This window comes from Poecilia formosa, unplaced genomic scaffold (assembly GCF_000485575.1).
Source record: "Poecilia formosa unplaced genomic scaffold, Poecilia_formosa-5.1.2 Scaffold46, whole genome shotgun sequence".
NCBI lineage: Eukaryota > Metazoa > Chordata > Actinopteri > Cyprinodontiformes > Poeciliidae > Poecilia > Poecilia formosa.
In genome coordinates this window covers 724124-744170 of record NW_006799985.1, presented here as the reverse complement: position 1 = coordinate 744170, position 20047 = coordinate 724124, and the positions used below count along the sequence as shown (strand labels likewise).

At 41.1% G+C, this 20047-nt stretch overlaps 4 protein-coding genes across 6 annotated transcripts in view; 2 read left to right on the top strand and 2 right to left on the bottom strand.

The window, feature by feature from the left end:
* Window positions 1–137: 137 nt before the first annotated feature.
* On the bottom strand, window positions 138–4463 carry LOC103138061 (arylamine N-acetyltransferase, pineal gland isozyme NAT-10-like). 2 transcript variants are annotated; one of them, XM_016671520.1, is made up of 2 exons: window positions 3977–4463; window positions 138–1280 (listed from the first exon to the last, which is right to left on the bottom strand). In XM_016671520.1, exon 2 carries the CDS (start codon window positions 1273–1275, stop codon window positions 403–405), a length of 873 nt encoding a protein of 290 aa, XP_016527006.1. In that variant the 5' UTR covers window positions 1276–1280; window positions 3977–4463; the 3' UTR covers window positions 138–402. The 2 variants fall into 2 exon arrangements, with proteins under 2 accessions (XP_016527006.1, XP_007552199.1); XM_007552137.2 differs by lacking the exon at window positions 3977–4463 and adding an exon at window positions 1477–2067.
* Window positions 2165–4603, bottom strand: LOC103138062 (arylamine N-acetyltransferase, pineal gland isozyme NAT-10-like). The gene is made up of 2 exons (XM_007552138.2): window positions 4470–4603; window positions 2165–3976 (listed from the first exon to the last, which is right to left on the bottom strand). Exons 1-2 carry the CDS (start codon window positions 4483–4485, stop codon window positions 3099–3101), a joined length of 894 nt encoding a protein of 297 aa, XP_007552200.1. The 5' UTR covers window positions 4486–4603; the 3' UTR covers window positions 2165–3098.
* Window positions 4604–5311: 708 nt separating this feature from the next.
* sdr42e1 (short chain dehydrogenase/reductase family 42E, member 1) lies at window positions 5312–9342 on the top strand. 2 transcript variants are annotated; one of them, XM_007552139.2, is made up of 3 exons: window positions 5312–5763; window positions 7212–7294; window positions 7518–9342. In XM_007552139.2, exons 2-3 carry the CDS (start codon window positions 7227–7229, stop codon window positions 8617–8619), a joined length of 1170 nt encoding a protein of 389 aa, XP_007552201.1. In that variant the 5' UTR covers window positions 5312–5763; window positions 7212–7226; the 3' UTR covers window positions 8620–9342. The 2 variants fall into 2 exon arrangements, with proteins under 2 accessions (XP_007552201.1, XP_007552204.1); XM_007552142.2 differs by lacking the exon at window positions 5312–5763 and adding an exon at window positions 5793–5813.
* A 91-nt stretch (window positions 9343–9433) lies between these two features.
* The window catches only part of wtip (WT1 interacting protein), a 29443-nt gene continuing 18829 nt past the window's right edge, over window positions 9434–20047 (top strand). Inside the window, exon 1 of the mRNA XM_007552136.2 lies at window positions 9434–12761. Within this exon, the coding sequence (XP_007552198.1) occupies window positions 11267–12761 (1495 nt within the window). The 5' untranslated portion in view covers window positions 9434–11266. The remainder of the gene's footprint in view (window positions 12762–20047) is intronic.

The following is a 20047-nucleotide window of genomic DNA, read 5'->3' as shown; positions in this document are numbered from 1 at the left end:
TTAGACGTTCCATAATGTCCCTTTGTTTTCCCCATTCATAAAATCACGATCATTAAGCAATAATTGTGATTTAAGGGTGTTTAAACTGCAAAGTTCTTTATTTCCATAGAAAAGTGACATGAGCACATTCATACAGGAAGAAGAAATGTTGAATAGTTTGGATTTTATTCTTGAAAAAAGAACAGGTTTTTCATATAAGATTTGTACAAAATACAAATACAAATATATTGATGTTATTTAATAGTTTTACATTCTGAATAAAAACAAAGGCAGATCATCTGATAAAAATGCATGACAAGCCTCAACTTTGGTACATTCAGTTGTGATATTTGGTTTTGTCATGTAATAAACACATTCAATGCAGTCATTTAAAAACCAAAGAAAAAGGTTATTTGGTATCTTCTAGATTGTGTAGGACACCTTTTTGTTTGCCGGCTTAATTTTATTCTGTGTCTTTACATTAAACTGCTCCTTCAGGATTTGATCAACCTCATCCTCAGTTATGTTTCTCATATCCAGCAAATCCACCCCTTCCTCAGGTTTGTAGGTGACCTCACTGTAGGTCCAGCCAATCAGAGCTTTGAACCCTGTTGGTGTTTGCAGGGAGCAGATGGACTTGTTGGTGAACAGAGAGGCTGAATCTGTTTGAAGTGCGTGGTTTTTTTCTGCGAAATGTTCTGGCTCTCGAGGCTGCAAGGTGAAGCAGAAGATCTGATATGTTTGCTTCCTGTTCACCAGGCTGGATTTGGCAAATTCTGGATTGAGAACCTTCGGTGTCCTGCCTGTCTTCTCCAGGATCCAGGTGTCCTCGTTTTTGGTAAGTCGAAACACGCCTGCTGCCTGCGGCTGGTCCTTTCCAGAGACGAGCTCCAGTGGCTCCCAGATCTGAGACGAGACCCCAAAGCTTATGTCTGCTATATAAGCCTTCCCATCAATTTCAACCATGTTGATGAGATGATTCTCCCCAGGTGGAAAGTCATTGGTGATAGTGTTGAAAACTCTGCCACCCAACATTGTGGCATTGAAGCCCATTTCTCTCAGCACCCATCCAAACAGGAAGTTGTTCTCAAGGCACCAGCCTCCACGACTGCTCCTCACCACCTTATTGAAAATAGTCTCCAGGTCCATGGTGATCCACTCTCCACAGTGAACGCTGAGATTTTCAAAAGGGATCGACATGACATGCAGCTTGTGGATGGACCTCAAAGTTGCGAGATCCATTTTATCAGAAGGGCCATGGAAGCCAATTCTTTGGAAGTACTCCTCCAAATTCATCTTAGCTGCAAAATGTAAGATGTCAGAGTTATTTATTAAGTCAAATTTACAAAAATGTGAAAATGTGCACGCTCACTTGGAAGCGATCCTGTTTTAGGTCATAGTTTGTTTCTTTTTATGTTAGGAACTATGTAACATAGACATCTTCCAAAATACAACCCTCAACAATGGACATAAACAGTAAAAATTATTCATCCTTACCTCAGCCAGGCAGTCAGAACTACTAAAGAACTTCTGACTAGTAAGGTGCTGAAATATGACATATGGCAGCGATTGGATTAGTTGATCATTTGCTAAGTCAGGCTAACAAAGCGACAGAGTACATAAGCAACCAAGCGGCTTGTGCACAAGAACAGTGGCACACCTTGAACTGCAGATTTCCCAAAGCTGCAAACTTTAGACCTGCTTTACCCTGAAAGCTGATTGCACCATAAAATCTGATCAAAGGTGCATTGAAAAATAGATGACATATGCAAAAAGTGAATCTCTTATGTTAAACATTCAACACACAGAGATGTAAATATTTATTTTCTATTGGTTTCTCAGAAAATATGAATATTAAGCAGTGATTTTTAAAGCAGGCAATATTATGGCCTCCACAAATAAGAGGAACACTGTCCAGCTTAACATTGTGAGCAATTATCTAATCTTATGATTGCTCATATGAGTCTCAGTGAATACAAGATAGCCAAAATCCATCCATCCATCCATCCATCCATCCCTCCATCCATCCATCTCTACTTAGTCCTTGCATGGCTGCAATGGCATTACTTTTCTCCAGCAGTCAACAGGCAGGATGCGGGGTACCACTTGGACATGTCACCAGTCCAGTTTTGCAAAGTGATTACAAAGCAAATTTTATTACTTCAATGTACCTCACTGACATTAATCATGTGAAATGAAACTTTATTGTAAAATGATTTAAAGAGGAGTTGTACATACAAAGGAAACAGAGAGGTAAAAATCCCAGTTTAAGTACAGATTGTCCTTTCTAGTACTTATTCTAGATCAGTGTTTCTCAACTCTGGTCCTCAGCGCCCCCCTGTCCTGCATGTTTTAGGTATTTCCCTTCTGCCACAGACCTGAATTGCATCTCTGGGTGATTTACAGGCTTCTGCAGTACTTGAAGGTCATGCAATCATTTGAATCAGCTGTTCTGGAATAGAGGCACATCTAAAACATGCAGAGCAAGGGGGTTGCTGAGGACCAGGGTTGAGAAACACTGTTCTAGATTAAATATTGACAGTGTGTGTCCAAAAAAAGACTGTGAACTTTCCATCTGGATAGTCAGGAGGAGTTGGGCTATCACTTGTTACACAGAGCTATAAGTGCAAGCTCACAATAGAACTCTTTCTGGCACAATCATCAGAAGTGTACAGGTTACAGTAGTCTTCAAAATGTGAAATATGCAAACTGAACAGGACTCAAAATCTGAGCATGAAAATCCTAAACTCTCAGGGAGCATTGCATACTTAAAATGTTAGTCCAGTTTACAACAAAGAAAGGAATAAATCTGTAAAATTAGTAAATACATCACAATAAATTTGTTAGAAATAATTGCACTTTGAATTTTAAAAGTTTAACTTTTAAGAATATGAAAGATTTGATTACTTTTAACAATTACTCTTCGTATTTTATTGGTATAAAAGTTGACCTTTCATTAATATCAGTAGTTTTGCATTTCTTCAAAGTCGAGTTAGATATGGTAAGTCAATATACTACATCTATAAAGCACATTTAAACTTCTTTCAACTAACATATATATATAATAGTGCTACGTAAAACTACTGGGCTAATGGTTTCCAAACACTTTTGGAAGGTTTTCAAAGGGTGTAAAATGTTTTGTTGCACACAGGTTTTAGTTTGTTCTGCAGCTTTACATTAAACTGCTCCGTCAGGACTTGATCAAGCTCATCCTCTGTTATGTTCCTCATGTCCAACAAATCCACCCCTTCCTCAGGTTTGTAGGTGACCTCACTGTAGATACAGCCAATCAGAGCTTTGAATCCTGTTGGCGTTTGCAGGGAGCAGATGGACTTGTTGGTGAAGAGGGAGGCTGGATCTCTCTGGATTCTCTGACTTTTCTCAAAGAAATGATCAACCTGTCGAGGCTCCAGGGTGAAGCAGTAGATTGGCTTCGTCTCCTTCCTGTTCACCAGGCTGGATTTGGCAAATTCTGGATTGAGAACCTTTGGCTTCCTGCCTGTCTTCTCAAGGATCCAGATGTCGCCCTTATCGATGAGACGAAACACGCCTGCTGCCTGCGGCTGGTCCTTTCCAGAGACGAGCTCCAGCGGCTCCCAGATCTGAGACGAGACCCCAAAGCTTACGTCTGCTATATAAGCCTTCCCATCAATGATAACCTTGTGAATTAGGTGAGAATCAAGAGCACCAAAGTCATCAATGATCCTATTGAAAGCTCTGGAGCTCAGTGTTGTGGCACTGAAGCCCATTTCTCTCAGCACCCATCCAAACAGGTAGTTGTTCTCAAGGCACCAGCCTCCACGGCTGCTCCTCACCACCTTATTGAAAATAGTCTCCAGGTCCATGGTGATCCACTCTCCACAGTGAATACTGAGGTTTTCAAAAGGGATCGACATGACATGCAGCTTGTGGATGGACCTCAAAGTTGCGAGATCCATTTTATCAGAAGGGCCATGGAAGCCAATTCTTTGGAAATACTCCTCCAAATTCATCCTACCTGTAAAATGCAAAGTACTGACACAATTATGTCCCACAGAAATTAGTTGTAGTCATTATAATCTAATTAAGCACTTTGTGTCATTACTTTGTAGAACGAGCTTTTACATCATCAATAGCGGATTTGGTTTTGCTAAGGTATGCTGAAGATTATGCATCATTTTCCTAAGCATCACAGTAAAGCGCTACTTTGTGTTGGTCTATCCCAATGGATCCATTTGGTTCTCAATTGTCTGACATACACAGGTATTTTTAAACTCAGAAATATTACCCAGGGTAACATCTACACATGCAAAACTAAAATAATAGTCATTAGCATAATAAAAGTCATTAGTATCATTTTATGGTTACATCTAAATCAAGAAAATGTAAACTCATGAGAATCGACCATCATGAGAAGGTGGTACTTGACCACCAGCGCTTAATGCACACTACAACGAGTTCACCGATCGATCTGAAAAACCTTTGTTCAGTGTTTTAAAATGAACTCTTACCTTCAGAGGATGACATAACAGCCTGCAGTTCTGGGAGTGGAGTCCCCGTTTGGTGCTGATAACACAGATAACTGCTTAGATCTGTAAACGTGCGGCCTCCATGAAATGTGGGGCTAAGAAAAGAAAAAAAGAAAAGAAAAAAAACTAGGGGGACTGCCACTTTAAAATAACCGAACAGACTTAGTTTTTTTTCTTTTTATGTTTCGTTACACGCCATAATTTATAGCATTTCAGTTAATTGTGTTATGTTTTAAATGTGTTATACAGAAGTTAGAAGAAGATTGAGGAATTTCCTCTAGTTAAATCTTTAAAATATGTCCACTTTTATTCTGAAAAAATACCAAAATTTCCGGTTCCATAAAATTTAATTTTATTGATCTAATCAAAATTCGACTTATTGATGATACCATTGAGTTCAGCTGATTAATAATTATGTTTAAGGTACCAAATTTTCATTTTCATATTTTGATCTTGTATAACATGTATAACTCGTTGCATACCAATGCGGCGGCAAAATCACAGACCTAGATTACCTAGACACCACGCCGACCGCCATATTGCTAGTGGCAGCTGCTGGTGCTTATGTTTAGCTGAGTGACTCCCCTATGTTAAACTGAGATATAAATTTGCAGCAAGAAGGCCCTTGCTTTTTAAATCCAGGAGTTTTTCCGCATGGATATTGTATGATGTCCACAGTTAGGTGTGTGTGTGTGTGTGTATGTTGCCTTTTGATCTCTGTGGATCAATGACTGCTGTTGACATGTAGCTTGCCCGTTACCGTACAAGCAGATTTAGGCAATAGACTAAGCATTAATTTTATACCTTATTTTTTAGTATAATGCCAATAATTATTTATTTTATTATTCATTGCACCTGTTGACACAACAAAAAAGCTACAATAAACAGTTTAGCTATGATTTAAATTAGGTCTAATTAAGTGGTTTAATTGCGTACATTTTGTTTATCTTTTGTTCCCTACACTTTTCAATATCTGTGACATATTATTCCATATCAAAACAATTATTAAAATTCGTCAAACAGATAAAAACAGCAGGTTGTGAGCACAGTTTTGTTTTGAAAGATCTTGCCACTCGCAACATGGCGAACTCTGATAGCGAACCGCTTGTGCAGGCCAATAACAGCGTCTAAACTTCTTACGTCTATGTGTTTCAATGATCGGACGTGAATACGTAACAAACCAGGCGACCATACAGGGAAGTGCTCGCCGAACTGCTCTGCCTGCTGCTATCAGTACAGTGGACCTTTCTGTCGTTCTCTACCAGCTTATGAAGAGGTGGGTGCCACTAGTTAATATCTGAGCAGATAGCTACGCACATTACAACGGTATGTAGGCTAAGGCTGGGCTGTTGTACGACTTGGAGATCTCCAAATAGTAACAAAAATTTAATGTGATTTACTACAAAAATATTTTTCGTGTATCCTTTCAAATTTTGAGGAGAGCTTTAGATTTTCTGCAGTTTTCAGCTTAAAAGTTATAATGTCATAATATGAGTAAACATAACGATCATGCAAATATCCAAAAGTTGTTCTTCAAGCACGTCTAAGCTACTTGGAGCTGGAAAAAACATATTTGAAGATATTTGAATGTGAGGCATTTGTTTTTTTTTTTAATGCAGTGCTACCATACCTTCTAATATGAGAAGTAATTTCACAACATAGAATCAAAGTTAAGGGCAAAGCTAAAGTAGATGTCATTGTCAGACTTATACTGCATTTAAAACAACAGAAGTTTGCCATACAAACAAATAATAAAATAAAGACAGAATACAAGAACAAGTGAAATACAATTAAAAAGGAATAAAATAACTCGACACGCACTTAAATCTTTCATTCTAAAATTAGCGAGAAACTGGAAAAGAAGCCAGTGGAGAGATTTCAGAGCTGAAGTTGATGGTTCATCATATAGAGCATCACTGTAGTCCAACGTAAGAGGTGATGGAAGGATGCAAATAATGAAAGGCGAGTAAGGCGTTACTACAAAATAAAGAGTAGTGGACTTAGTAGAACGCCAAAACTGAGAAACGCTGAAGAAAAGGAATAACTCCCTATGAGGTACAACTTTAAAAAAATTAGAGCTTTATGTTTAAAACCAACATTGTTCCAAAATTGATGCCAGAATATTTTGATATGCAGCATCAAAGGGTCTGACAACTTTAAAAGAAGTAAAACACCAGAACTAACTCGGTCATCTGTGATGGTTAGATGCGGTGACACGAATTAAAAACTGCTAATGCTGATAAATAATAGCTTTGTCTAGAACTTTACAGACATTTCTACTTTGATATTGCCTTAACTTGGAAAGAGATAAAGATGTTTTTTTTGTGCAGAAATTTAAAACAAATTTTTAGTATGGTTTTTAACGTGTCTGCAATACCAGTTTTAGTAGAAAAATTTCATTTAAAAAAAAAAAAACAGGATTTTTTTTTTTAAGGACAAATTTCAGTCCAGTGCCAAGTAATGCGTCAGAGCAAAGATGCAAAAGCCTGGTATATTATGTCTATAAGTTGAAAAGGTCATTGTTGAAAACAGAGTTTGTCAATTTTATGTAAGTTTTAGTTAAATTTATGGATGCTTTGAGAATTCAGACATGACATACAATAAATTTACATCAGGGCCATTAAGTATTGCGGGAGGAGTGGGGGGTTTCAGTTGTTATGATTTTTAAAATTGAGGTTACTTTTGTCTTCTCCTCTAAATTTCTGCAATCATCTAAATTCACAGATCGTCGCTCTTGCAATGGAAAACGAACAGATGGACAAAAATGTGTTTTTATTGACAGGAGGTTGTGGCTATTTTGGATTTCGGTAAGAACAATTTTCCATTTATTTATCAAAATTATTCAATTTAAGCAAAGTATACTATGCAATTCTGCTTAATGTCCACAAGATGGCATTGTCATGCTGTTTTTTTGCTCCAAAGGCATCTAAGAAAGTCGTTGATTTGGTGTGTTTTTTATTGAAGTGTTTAGTCAAAGTAGAAGATCTGTATAAGTTTTAATGATATTCATATTAATTTGTTTATTTGCAGCCTTGCATGCGCTCTGCATAAAAGAGGAGCCAGAATCACCCTATTTGACACCGTTCCACCATGCCAAGAACTTCCTGAAGACATGATGTTTATGCAAGGAGACATTCGTGAATATGCACAAGTTGAGAAGGCCGTGTTTGGTGTAGACTGTGTGTTTCACATTGCCTCTTACGGGATGTCTGGCAGAGAGCAGCTGAATAGACATCTGATTGAGGCAGTCAACGTTCAGGGGACGAAGAACATCCTGAGAGCTTGTGTGGAGAACGGAGTGTCAAGGTTGGTTTACACCAGTACTTTCAATGTGGTGTTCGGAGGCCAAGTGATAGAGAATGGTGATGAAAGTCTTCCTTATCTGCCACTCCACCTTCATCCCGACCACTACTCTAGAACCAAGTCCTTGGCAGAGATGGCGGTGCTCCAGGCAAACGGAGCAGCTCTGTTTGGTAGCCCTGGGGTCCTGAGAACCTGTGCCCTGCGCCCAGCAGGTATCTATGGGCCTGGTGAGCAGAGGCACCTGCCTAGGATAGTTAGCTACATAGAGAGGGGGATCTTTAGGTTTGTTTATGGTAGTCCCAGCAGTTTGGTGGAGTTCGTCCATGTGGATAACCTGGTGTCTGCCCACATGCTAGCTGCAGAGGCTTTAACTTCAGAGAAGCAGCATCGCTCTGCTGGCCAGGCTTACTTCATTTCGGACGGCAGGCCGGTCAATAACTTTGAATTCTTCCGACCTCTGGTTGAAGGCTTAGGCTACCCTTTCCCCAAACTCCGCTTCCCCATCTCTCTCATCTACCTGTTTGCCTTTCTCACCGAACTGATTCACCATCTCATCGGCCCGTTCTACAACTTTCAGCCCCTGCTGACGCGCACCGAGGTGTATAAAACCGGAGTTACGCATTATTTCAGCATGGCGAAGGCCAAAGCGGAGCTGGGATATGAGCCACAGGACCACAACCTGGACGAGGTGGTACAGTGGTTCAAAAGCAGAGGCCACGGGAAGAGGCGTCACAGCTCCGTCTTCAGGAGATTAATACTCAACTTCCTGTTTGTTTCTGCTTTTATTGCTGTGGTTTTGTCGTTTCTGCCGGTTGCTGGCAGCTGGTGAAAAGCTCTTCAAGCTACAATCAGTCAATCAAAATGAACTTATCCAGCACTTGTCATACAGCAAAGTGTAACACAAAGTGCTTCAGATGCTTGATGAAGAAACAGATTCTTTGCTTTTTATGTTTTAATTGATCTAAAATCTTCATACTTCAACGCAGAAATCAATCGTGTTTCATTTGAAGCTAAAAAAAAGAAAACTCTGGGACTAACCTGTCTTTGTTGCTTATAATGACTCAAACAACACTACCTCTGTTTTCATTCAGTCGATGGGGATAAAGATTCATAATTACATGTTTTATTGACACATTTTAACGGTATTATAAGTTAATGCAGTCTGACAACTGTGATCCAACATTCATTGTGTTTTTTTTTTACTTTTAAAGTCAAACTCAGAATATTAACAATGTTTTAGGAATAAAAATACGATTTTGTACTCTTACATTAAAGTTCTGCGCTCTCAGTAGGAGGTATTGATGGTAACTCAAAGCAATCAGCTGGACTTCCTTGGATAGATTGCTTTTTACAACTTTGACTGTACTGTGTTAGAAACAGAGCTGAGTTACACTATGTAATTGGATCTGAATGTGACTTTACTGAATTATTTTGAACTGAACTCGGACCAAATTGGATTCTATGCTTCTGCAGATGAATTGGATCTCATTGTAAAGTGCCTTAAGATAGCATTTGTTACAGTTTCACACTATAAATAAACTGAATGAATTTGTTTGTATGGTGTAGTTCTTACTTTTACAGGCCATGTCCTTACAGCTAATGGAAACAGAAATGCGATGTTGCGGTCTACTCTGTATTGAAACGCTGCTAACTTGACCGTTGATCAGCAGAAAGCCATTGACAACCTGAGTTTTCACAAAACACTTAGTTAGAAAGTTGAGTGGAAAGAAAAATGTAGTAAAGGTCCACTAGCAACAGGGATAAGCTGTTGCTAGTGGATTGAGAGTACTTTGAGGCAAATCCTATTCAGCAGGTTGAGGGATATTCATAAGGCGTTGACGGCAACTGGAGTCAAAGATTTAAGAACTCCAGACTGAAGTATCCAGGAAATGACACAACTGTCACATTCCTTGTGTTAAGTCACTCCTGAACTACAGGCAAGATCAGAAGGATCTTACCTAAGCTGAAGAGAAAAAATACTGGAGTGTTGCTTAGTGGTCCAAAGTTGTCTTCTCAGCTAAATTTCATATTTCATTTGGAAACCAGAGGCCCAGAATCTGGACGAACAATGGCGAGTCAAAGAATCCAAGCTGCTTGAGAGCCAGTGTGAAGTTTTCACAGTCAGTGATGATTTAGTGAGTCGTGTCATCAGCTGGTGTAGATCCATTCACTTTTATCAGACCTACCAGGAAATCTTAGACCAGCTTATGCTTGGCTTTCCTGACAGACTTTTTGAAAAGGCTGATTTAATTCTCCTGCTGGACTTCTCGGTGGACAACACTGGCAAAAAGTACGAATATCTCCTTAAATAGTCACTGTGCTGGACCTAACCCGAACAAACAATCTGTGGAGTTTTGTTAAAATGAGAGACATCTAACTGAACTATACAGGCGAGCTGAAGGCCACTTTTAGCAAAATGGACTTTCTTAAAACCTCAGCATAACCACAACTTGATTTCTCCACAGCATTGATGAGGTCTTGTAGGGAAAAAAAAGGAGCCCAGACTAAATGTGTACCAAGATATAACAATCAAAGCTAACAGAAATATAAGTTTGAAATACACAAGTTAAATAAAATAAATCTAAGTTTCACGATTTGATTTTGCTGCTTACTGAAATTAACTTGGTAACGATTTTCTGATGCGTTTGATATGTGTAGTCTAATATAGCGTTATAATGTGGCAACAGGCGCTAAATAAAGAATTTTTAGCGCATCCCCCCCCCTCCAAGATAAATCGTGCAATAGAGAAATAAAAAGCAGAGCAACTCCTGTTGATCTCTGTTGAGTGAACGGCATTTCTGCTGCAGGAGGACTCGGACCAGGTGAAGCATGCTTTGTGGCGTATTTCAGTCTGCACAGGCTGAATGCAGATGTCCCCGTCTCTCTAAACTATTCTCTTCAGACTCGGGCAGCCCCTTGCTGAGTTGGTCGCAATCATTGTTTCTCTGCAGCATTAACCACATTCCAGAGAGGCGCATCGCATCCCGTCTCCTTCCCCACATTCCAGAGAGGCGAACGAGTCCCCCGCGTAAAAACGCCTTTAAATTCAATTCCCCCGCTCTCACTGCGCACATACCGGAATAAGAAGCATATGTGTGGAATATGGGATTATCCAACACGGTCTAGCTTCCACTGAAGCGGCTGTAAGAGAAATGTAGAGGAAAAACCAACAAGGAGAAATTCCTCCGCGCAGCGCGCCATTGACTGTAAAGACCTTTCAACTTAACAAAAACTGAAGTTGACAAACGCATCGCTGTCGGCTGATACTGTGAGAAAGAGTTTGGTTTTCGGCGCTGGGAGGGAAGCGGAAGGGGACGATGCGGCTTGCGGTGCGGGTTTGCTCCTCGGCCGGCGGTTTTGCGTGAAGGAGCGACGGCTGCGCGGCGGCGTTTTGTTTTGATTTCCATGTGAAACACAATTAGAGCTCCGCGGAGCGCAGCGCACTCTCAACTTGTTTCTCGTCTCTGGAGCGCAACATGGAGCGTTACGAGGAGGACCTGGGACTCCGGGCCGCTACACTGATGGAGGACCTTTCCCTGTACGAAGCCTACAAAGACGGGATGTACAACGCGAGGAGGGACTTGGTGATAAACCCAGATTTGGACTTCTCCGCTCCGGCGGTGGCGGGGCTGAAAACCAAGCCGATGAATGGTACCTCTGTGCTCCACCAGCAGAATCACACTTTGGAGAATTTCACGCCGGGGAATAAAGTGTACAACGCGGCTCCTGTGCGTCCCGTGAACTGCAGCCGGCCGGTTCCCGTGGATTTCTGCGCCCCTCAGAGAGACTCTCCGTACAGTGAGGAGGGCTGCTGCACCAAATCCGAAGTGGCTCTGCCGTGCTACTCTGGCACGTCCGAGAGGCACCGGAGGTACTCCTTAGAGGTGCAGGGCCACAGGTACAGCACCGGCTCCACCTTTGATGGAGTGCCTCTCAACAAAGCGGTGCCGCTGCCCGGCAACAGGTGCAACAGTGTCTGCATAACCAGCAGCCACGACGGGAGGTACGGCGCCGCCAGTCCCCGCTCCAGCCTGGCATCTTCCCTGTCCTCTCAGGAGCAAAGCAAGCATGCCAGCCCGCGATCGAGCATCAGCAGCCCGCGCACCAGCCTGGTGGTACCGGGTCAGAATAGGTACACCAGCCCCAGGACCAGCTTGGTTCACTGTGAGGGCAACAGCATCCTCAGCCCTCGATCCAGCTATGCAAGCACGGCCAGTGACACGAGCAAACACTCCAGCCCCCGGACCAGCCTCAACAGCTGCGACTGCTGCAGCAAGCCCAGCAGCAACCGAACCAGCGGCATCAGCATGGGCTACGACCAGAGGCACATCAGCCCCAGGTCGAGCACGGCCAGCCAGTACTCCTTCACCACCAGCCCGAGATCCAGCTACTCTGACTCGCGGTACGGGCCTGTGGTCAACCATGACCTGGAGGGGTCCATGATGCTGCATGCTGCGCCGCTGGCCAGTCCCCGCTCCAGCATCTGCAGCCAGGACGGGAGCGCCAGGCCGGGGACCGCGGCGAACTGTGTGGTCAGCCCGCGGTCCAGCATCTCCAGCCACAGCTCCAGAAGCTCCCGCAGCTCCCGGGGGTCAATGAGCACCTACCCGGACCTGCAGCTGCCCTCGCCCAGGTCATCCATGCTGGGCAGCGGTCTACCCGAGGACACCTTACTGCAGGAGTACGGAGACTCTAGCGGGGCTCAGATTCGCACCCATCTGCAGACGGTGTCCGAACCGCAGCCGCAGCTGGCTCAAGCGGGGGGGACGGTGGACATAAGCGCCGGCTCGCCGTCCTCGTTTAGCTATGGCGTGTCGTCAAAGACGGCCTCGTCAGGGCAGAGGTATAAGTTACCTTACCAGGTGACCCCCAGCCGAGAGAATGGGCCGAGCCAGGCGGAGAAACGGCTGGAGGCGCTCACCTTGGAGCTGGAGAAGGAGTTGGAGATGCACATGAAAAAGGAATACTTTGGTAGGTTTGTTGACTTTTTGAGAAACGAGTAATTTATCTATCCGACACTGTTACAGTTTATCTAAGTTAGAGATGCGCCAATAATCAATAACCTTACTATTCTCCTATCTGATTAATTCTTGTTAAATACATAAATCAAACAAAGCCCAGGTATTTTTCTTTGGTTCATTAAGACATCAATCAACTCTTGATGAATGATGAAGGTGTCGTCACCTTCATAAGACAATGGCCTACGTCATTTTTTGTCAAAAGTTTTTTTTTCTCCCTAGAACACGTTTTGGAAAGAAAGAGGTGATTTTTTTTTTTGCCAAAAATAATTTTTGGCAAAAAGTTACCATTATTTTAGGAAGATAAATATATGCTTTTGATCCATAAAGAGAAAATCTTTAATTCCTTATTTTATCAGTGAGCAAAGAGCACAATTTTTCTCTTTTGTGTGGAATATTTCCAAAATGTGGAATCGAACCTGAAAGTAAACCAGAAAGTCTATAGCAAGCAGGAAAAACTTGATTGACGCATCTCTAATTATACCTTTTTGATTTTATTTTGTCTTGAGTTTTTCAAGAAATCAAAAAGTTTATTCTTCAGTTCTGTTTTTAATTCTGCTTTTATTAGCATGGGGTGCGAACAAGGAGCTTAAGACAGTCATCAGAGATTCAGACAGGCTGTTTTGATGAAGTTGCTTTACGGATTAGAAATCTGATCAGAGGTGCTCAGGCCCAGTCCAACAGGTCGCCAGTAAAGTTCAATTAGAATCATGCAATGGTGATGAGACCTTATTCCTGTGCATGCAAAACCTACCAGATTTGATACCATAAAGGAAGCAAAGTCATGAAACATCCATACCGTATTTCAATGTAGACAGTCGCTACTAAAACCTGGAATTTCACAGATTTTAAGCGAGGTTTCTCCGTGGCTGTCAGAGCTTATTTATAGGCATTCCTTTCCTTGCAAGTCTGTTTGCAGCATGCTAATGCTACATCACCATTAACAGGTCACCCTCTGGCTGATAAGAGTCGCTTTGTAGGGCAGTGCTAATGTCTTGGCAGAGCTAACATTTGCAGAAAACGGCACGGCGCTGAATGGAGCCCTCTGTTCTGGCAGAGCACACACCCTTCTGTCATTTGGAGCAGTGTGGTCGGGGGTTTGTTGAAAATCAAGTGCACTTTGGGAGTTACTGAACGGGAGTGAGGGCAAGGCGAGCTCAACGCAAACCCCTTGGTGCCATCTGAGAGACATTTTTGGACTAATCTCATTTGTTGTTTAAATAACCACCTTCTCTTTCCTTTTTTTTTTCTGAACTAAAAAAAAAAAAAATGTTTTTTTTTGCCACGCAGTGCGCTATCATGAGACTTTGTCTTTCAAATATGTTAGGATTGCTGAGAAAGTTCCAGTCCACCTTTAGAGTTTGCAGACAGACAAATGGTCGCGGTGAGAAAACAGTGGCTGGTTCTGTTGCCTGTGCACTTGCTCGGAGTGAGCCGAGACAGCTGTGGATTTGTTCCAGAAGAGCAGGTGAAAGCAGGGAGATGGAAGACAGGAGGGAGGGCTGGGAGGAGGAAGAGCTGAGGAGATAATGGAGGTGGTAATAGATAGAGATGGATAGAGAAAGGAGGAGGGAGGGAGAAGAATGCAGTCAGACGCTCCTCAGTTTGAGCCCAATAGAGACAGCTCTGTTTCTGTAGCGACAGTGTAGAAATTGATCGCCGGGGCTTCTTTCAGGGGGCCCCAGCGATGCCTGCCAGTGGTCCCGCTCTGCCTGCTCCGTGCTGCCGGCTGGCCCTTGTGTGGCCTCTGTTTGTTGTGGTTGCAGAGGAGCTGTGAATCAACAGCTGGGCCCGATGGAAGCTTGCAAATGAAGCAGCAGAGTGAGGCTCGCTCCACTCCTCCTCTCCAGCAGCCCCACACCCCACCCCAGCCCGACTCCCCCGCAAAAGCCCTTCATTAACCAGCCAGTGGGGAGTCGGGCAGCACCAGACACTTGGCACACGATCTTGGCTGGCGGGCCAGACATAGTTAGTGGGGGTCAAGTCTGATCACCTGCCCAGAATTATAATGGCAGTAGTCATGCACATGCCTGACACACACATGCTGACTTGTGGACAACAGCGTGCAGTTTTGGTGTCGCACTGAAGCCTCAGACATGCTGCATGTTTGAAGAGTTCACTACCTTTTATTCACAGTTGCTAAAAATAAAAAATAAAACAAACCAATGCATGAGGATAGTTGTTCTTTTATCGTTACTTTATTATTATTACTTAAAATGTAAATGTGAGATCTTCATGTTGCAATATTAGGCTACATTAGTTCTGATAGATAGCATGTATAAACTAAATAGTCTTAGTATTTCTTAAACCAATTTAAGGGCACCTTTTCATTCCTTTCATTTGTATTACAAATATAAGTCCTGCTGAAACGATTAATCAGGTTAATAGTGAATAATCGATTACTGAAATAATCATTAGATAATTCTATAATCAATTAGTTGTTAACTGGAGAATAAAGACTCAAAAAAGGCAATTTGCTGAAAAAAATCACATATTCAGAGCAGTAATTCAGATAAAACTGTACAAAAAGTATATTTGCACAAGAAAAAATCTTTTGTCTATAAATTTGTTATAACTAAAGTTTGTCAAGTGGCACATTTTTTATTTCACTCACCAGTTTGTCAGTATTTCAGATATTTAAAACAAAATAAATAATCAATAATTATCAATATTGACTGATATAAAATGCTTATATCCCTCAACCTAGGCAAACCTCAGGTGTTACCGTGCACTTAATCCACTTTTTCCACTTTTTTTTCCTTGAACATGCATCCTGTGTTGTAAGAAAACATCTGTAGAGATTCTATTTTATTTAGCAGCAATGCAGTGGAAACGAAACCTGACACTGCAGAAGTTCTCAGAGTTCTTATTTTTGGTCTGTAAGAAGCCAAAACCTCACAGGATGGCTGTTAAAAGTTTGATGAATCAGGCTGCGCAAGTCTGCTTACAACCCACAGCACATACACCGTTTTTGGTCAAAGTAACACGATCTTTCTAAGACTCTCTAATCATATATTCCAATAGCATTACATAATCCCAAGCTGTGCCGTCATTACATCCAGTTCGTTGGAAAGAGTTTCCTCTGTTTGATCTCCAGTATTAGATTTCAGTGATGTTTCCCTCCCCTACCCTCCCCCAGAAAGGTTCAGCTACCAAATGCATGTGAATCTGACACCAATAAAACTTTCTCACAAGAATAACGCGCTGGCGTTGAGCAGGGGTGCTTTCTGCCAGACTGCCATCTGAAACAACATACATTTGTGGGAAAGCCACAAATGTATGTTGCGTTAAGTGATGGTGTTTTATTTTTAACCATGGAGTGCACGCTGCATGCTGGCCCCTGCCAAATCTACATGTTCTGACATGGGCACACGAGAAATCCTGCATCCTGTTTTCCAATGACTAACAAAGAGCGCTCGGGAGATTTGCCCCCTGTCCTGTAAGACCATAACCACATCCTCACTTCAGAGACGCTCCAGGATTTATTGCATGTGGGACAATAAATCACGTTTACTGTTAATGTTTACAAGTTGACGCGTGAAAATTCAAAAGTCTTGCTAGCACATGGTGTGGGGTTGTTAAGTAACAGCAGCAGCAGCAGCAGAGCTTCAGCTAGATGGAAGAAAGATGTGGAGGTAATTCGATGGAGCTGTGTAAATAAATCATCCTCTTCTGTCTAGTTGTTGGAGTCAAAGCCAAAGAGTCATGGCGGGAGATCATTTGCCACGGATTATTCATGCAATGAAGCCATACAAAAGAATAAGATATAATAGGATCCATATCTCTAATGCAGTGCCTTGCGAAAGTATGCATACCCTTTGAACTTTTCAACATTTTGACACGCCACGCCTTCAAAGCTGCCTGTAATTGAGAAGTGGAAGCGAAATAATTCATGGTTTTTAACCCCACAAGTCAGTGCTTTGTAGGACAACATTTTGTTGCAGTTCTGACTGTAAATCTTCTGGGTGATTTGTCTTCTACTAAAGTTCATACGCTGTCACTTAGACTGGTTGGAAATGTCTACATGTATCAATGTTCAAGTTTTGCCTAAATATAGGTCTGGACTTTGACTGGGCCATTGTAAAACATGAATATGCTTTAATCTAAACCAAAAGTCTGCAACTTGAGACAAGAAGTGGTCCTTTGGACTTTCCAAAATAGCTAAAAATGATGTTTTTAAATATAGATACAAAACAAATGCAGGCCTTTCTTTTGTTTTTATGGAACAATTGCATTGAAATTCCACAACAAATTGACACCAAATTTACTTTTAGATCTATTTTCTTGTCATTATGTTGGCAACTATATACTTTTATTCATTTATATATTTTCTGTTGTATATTTTCTCCATTTTGTTATAGCTCTCTGGTTGTGTGTTTAGGTTTTTCTTTTTTTGTCTTGCTGAAATATAAATTCATTTCTTAATCTCAAGTCTTTTGTACTGAACTCTTGTTAAATCATGTTATGATTTAATCATGTTAAGACATAACATGATTCTGCCACTTCCATATCTCACCTTGGGGAAACATACAAGTGGCCAGATTTATGCTAAATAACTAATATTTTCAGTCTTCCTCGTCTCTTGAGCTGTAATTTCAGGTGGGCAGTCACGTCTTGGAACGTTTACAGCTGTGACATGCTCTTTCCATTTTTAGATGATGGATTTAGGAAAGCTCTGTTAGACGTTCAAAGCTTGGGATTTTGTTTGATAACCTCGCCTGCTTTAATCTTCTCCACAACTTTATCCTTGACCTGACTGCTGTGCTCCCTGGCTTGTGATGTGGTTTGTTCACTAATGTTCTCAAATAAACCTCTGAGGCCTTCATAGAGCAAAATATTTATAGTAAGATTAAGTTACACACAGGTGGAATCTATTAGCTAACTAGGTGACTTGTAAAGGAAATTGGTCAGATGTGAGGAATAAGAATAAACGTCTCATCTAACCCACTTTTCAGACTTATATATGGAAAAATAATTGTTAATCATGTGCAAATTCAAAAACTCTATTCATAAATATGCCTAATAACATAAAACTTTGGGGCTAAAGCACATTGAGTTTATTTTGGGATCATTGTTGACTCGCATGTGATGTAATCCAGATAATCATTGATTTTCCTTCTTTACACTTTTGGCCTGCAGCCTTTGGCCTGAGAGACACCAGCCAGTGACAAGGAAGCCTAAAATCAGGGTGATTAATTCAATTTCACAACCAATAATTGTCTAAACTAAGAGTTACAACATGCAACTCTGTGTTTGGTGCTTCCAAGCATGGTGCTACTCACATTTTCAAGGCGTTTGAGATTAAGGCCCTTCCAGAATCATTCATATTTGCCTGCTTTTTCCACTCAGTCACAAGTTTTAATGTATTTGTGTTCGTTGTCCTGTTGGAAAATCCGTTTTTGTTGAAGTTTCAAACTTAGAGCCGTTAATTTTATGTGAATTTGATCAGTTTGTCTCCTCACTTGTTGAATGCTCTGTAGCAATGTCACCAAAATAGACCCACAGCATGATTTTAACACCACCACCACCGTGCTTCACGGTTAACATGGTGTTATTACTGAACATTGTAACCGATGTGTCTTCTATTAGAGGGCAACAGCGTGGTGTTAGCAGAACAAAATCCCAAACAGATTTAAAACTGATTTACAGAAATGGCCTACCCAGTTTCTGACTTCAAGCCCATTGACAACACAAAAAATAAAAAATAAAAATAAGGGTCCACCTAAGTTAAATGAGCTTCATCATTTCTTGTACAAAGACTGGTCAAATTTCCAGACAGAAATGATGATAGCTTGTTGATGCTTACAAAAATCTGCATCAGTGACATCCAAATTGATGATGAGTGCATATGATCTTCTGGCTATTGTTGTTATTGTGACGTAATCCAACCCTTTGGTAATCCGTATTTAAAAGGTCTGTGTTTGGTGCTGTTTTACTTTTTGAAGCCAGATGGGAAAAGCAATGAATTGGAGGAAGGAGTGTTAATTTGGCCAGTGTCAGCTTCAGTTTAGTGTAATTGGTTTGCGAGGTCAGTCAGTTCATCCAGATGCTAACTCTTTGGTGCTTGCGTGGTCGAAACATCATCTTTTTGTTTGTACACATATGATACTACTTCCCTCAGATACTGCACACAACAAGTAGACTGTTGTATTGAATGTTTGGTGCTTTCTGTTATTTATTCATTTCGTATAAACATGAAAGCAGGAAACACATGTTCCAACAGCGTTTCCATGTCTCTGTTTTCAGCTCGCCGAAGTAATGAAAAGATTTAATTAAGGTTTGTTTTGCATTTAATTTAACGCAACTTTCACTGGAACTGTTGCGAAATAATTACCAAACTCCACAACGTCGCCTACTGGCACCGTGCAAATGCTTCAAATGCATTCGGAAAAATCTGTATTTCAATGATAAAGGAAGGTATTTATTTCCTCACATGAGGGGAGGAGGGTGTTGGCGTTCAGATCCCCTGGTGGGATCTTGTACGAAGTTGCATCCTGTGGGTACTCTGACCCAAGACTCACCCCATCAAGGCTCTGACCCTGCACTCGCTGAGGAATGTGACCTCAATGAAGGTTGTCTTGTGTTGGAGAGATTTTAGATCGTTAAGCTTCTGCTGCTGCTGTCCATCAAACCGTGTGAGACACTGCTTTCTTGTTTGCTAACTGAAGATGACAGTAGTTTGTGGAGCCGGTTACTTGGTGGAGGACGGTGGGTGGTTTTTGTCTGTGGGTTCAGCAGAGCATCACCCAGTGTCTGGCAAAAACACCTGTATGCACGGACATCTGTGTAATTAGATGTAGGTGCATCTCAATACATTTTTGAAATGTTTATTTATTTTATTTAATCGTTTAAAAGAAATACTTATATGGATTAATTACACATAGAACAATGTATTTTTTTGTGTAAATTTTGAAAATCAAAAGGGATTTTCTGAGGAATTTGTTCTAGTCAATGTGACTTAAACATAAGATCTGAAATTAGTCCACCATATTTTTACCTTCCACTCAACTTTCCATTAATATGCTTTGGGTTAAATGTGAGTTCTTTTACTTAACATTTTGGTGTGAAAAAAAAAGTCTTTTTTTGTTCTTTTGTAATCTAATTTCTGGAGGAAATTAACTCTGGGTTAAGCAATACGTATACAAGTTTTCACTCAGTTTGTAAGGAAAGTATGTTTCCCTTTTTTATATAATTGCTTTAATATCAACTTTTTAAATATATTCTGTTGTCAATATACAC

Coding starts and splice junctions, on each gene's coding strand:
- LOC103138061 (XM_016671520.1), bottom strand. CDS start 1,275: ATGAATTTGGAGGAGTACTTCCAAAGAATTGGCTTCCATGGCCCTTCT.
- sdr42e1 (XM_007552139.2), top strand. CDS start 7,227: ATGGAAAACGAACAGATGGACAAAAATGTGTTTTTATTGACAGGAGGT. Junction 7,295..7,517: donor TGTGGCTATTTTGGATTTCG/GTAAGAACAATT, acceptor GTTTATTTGCAG/CCTTGCATGCGCTCTGCATA.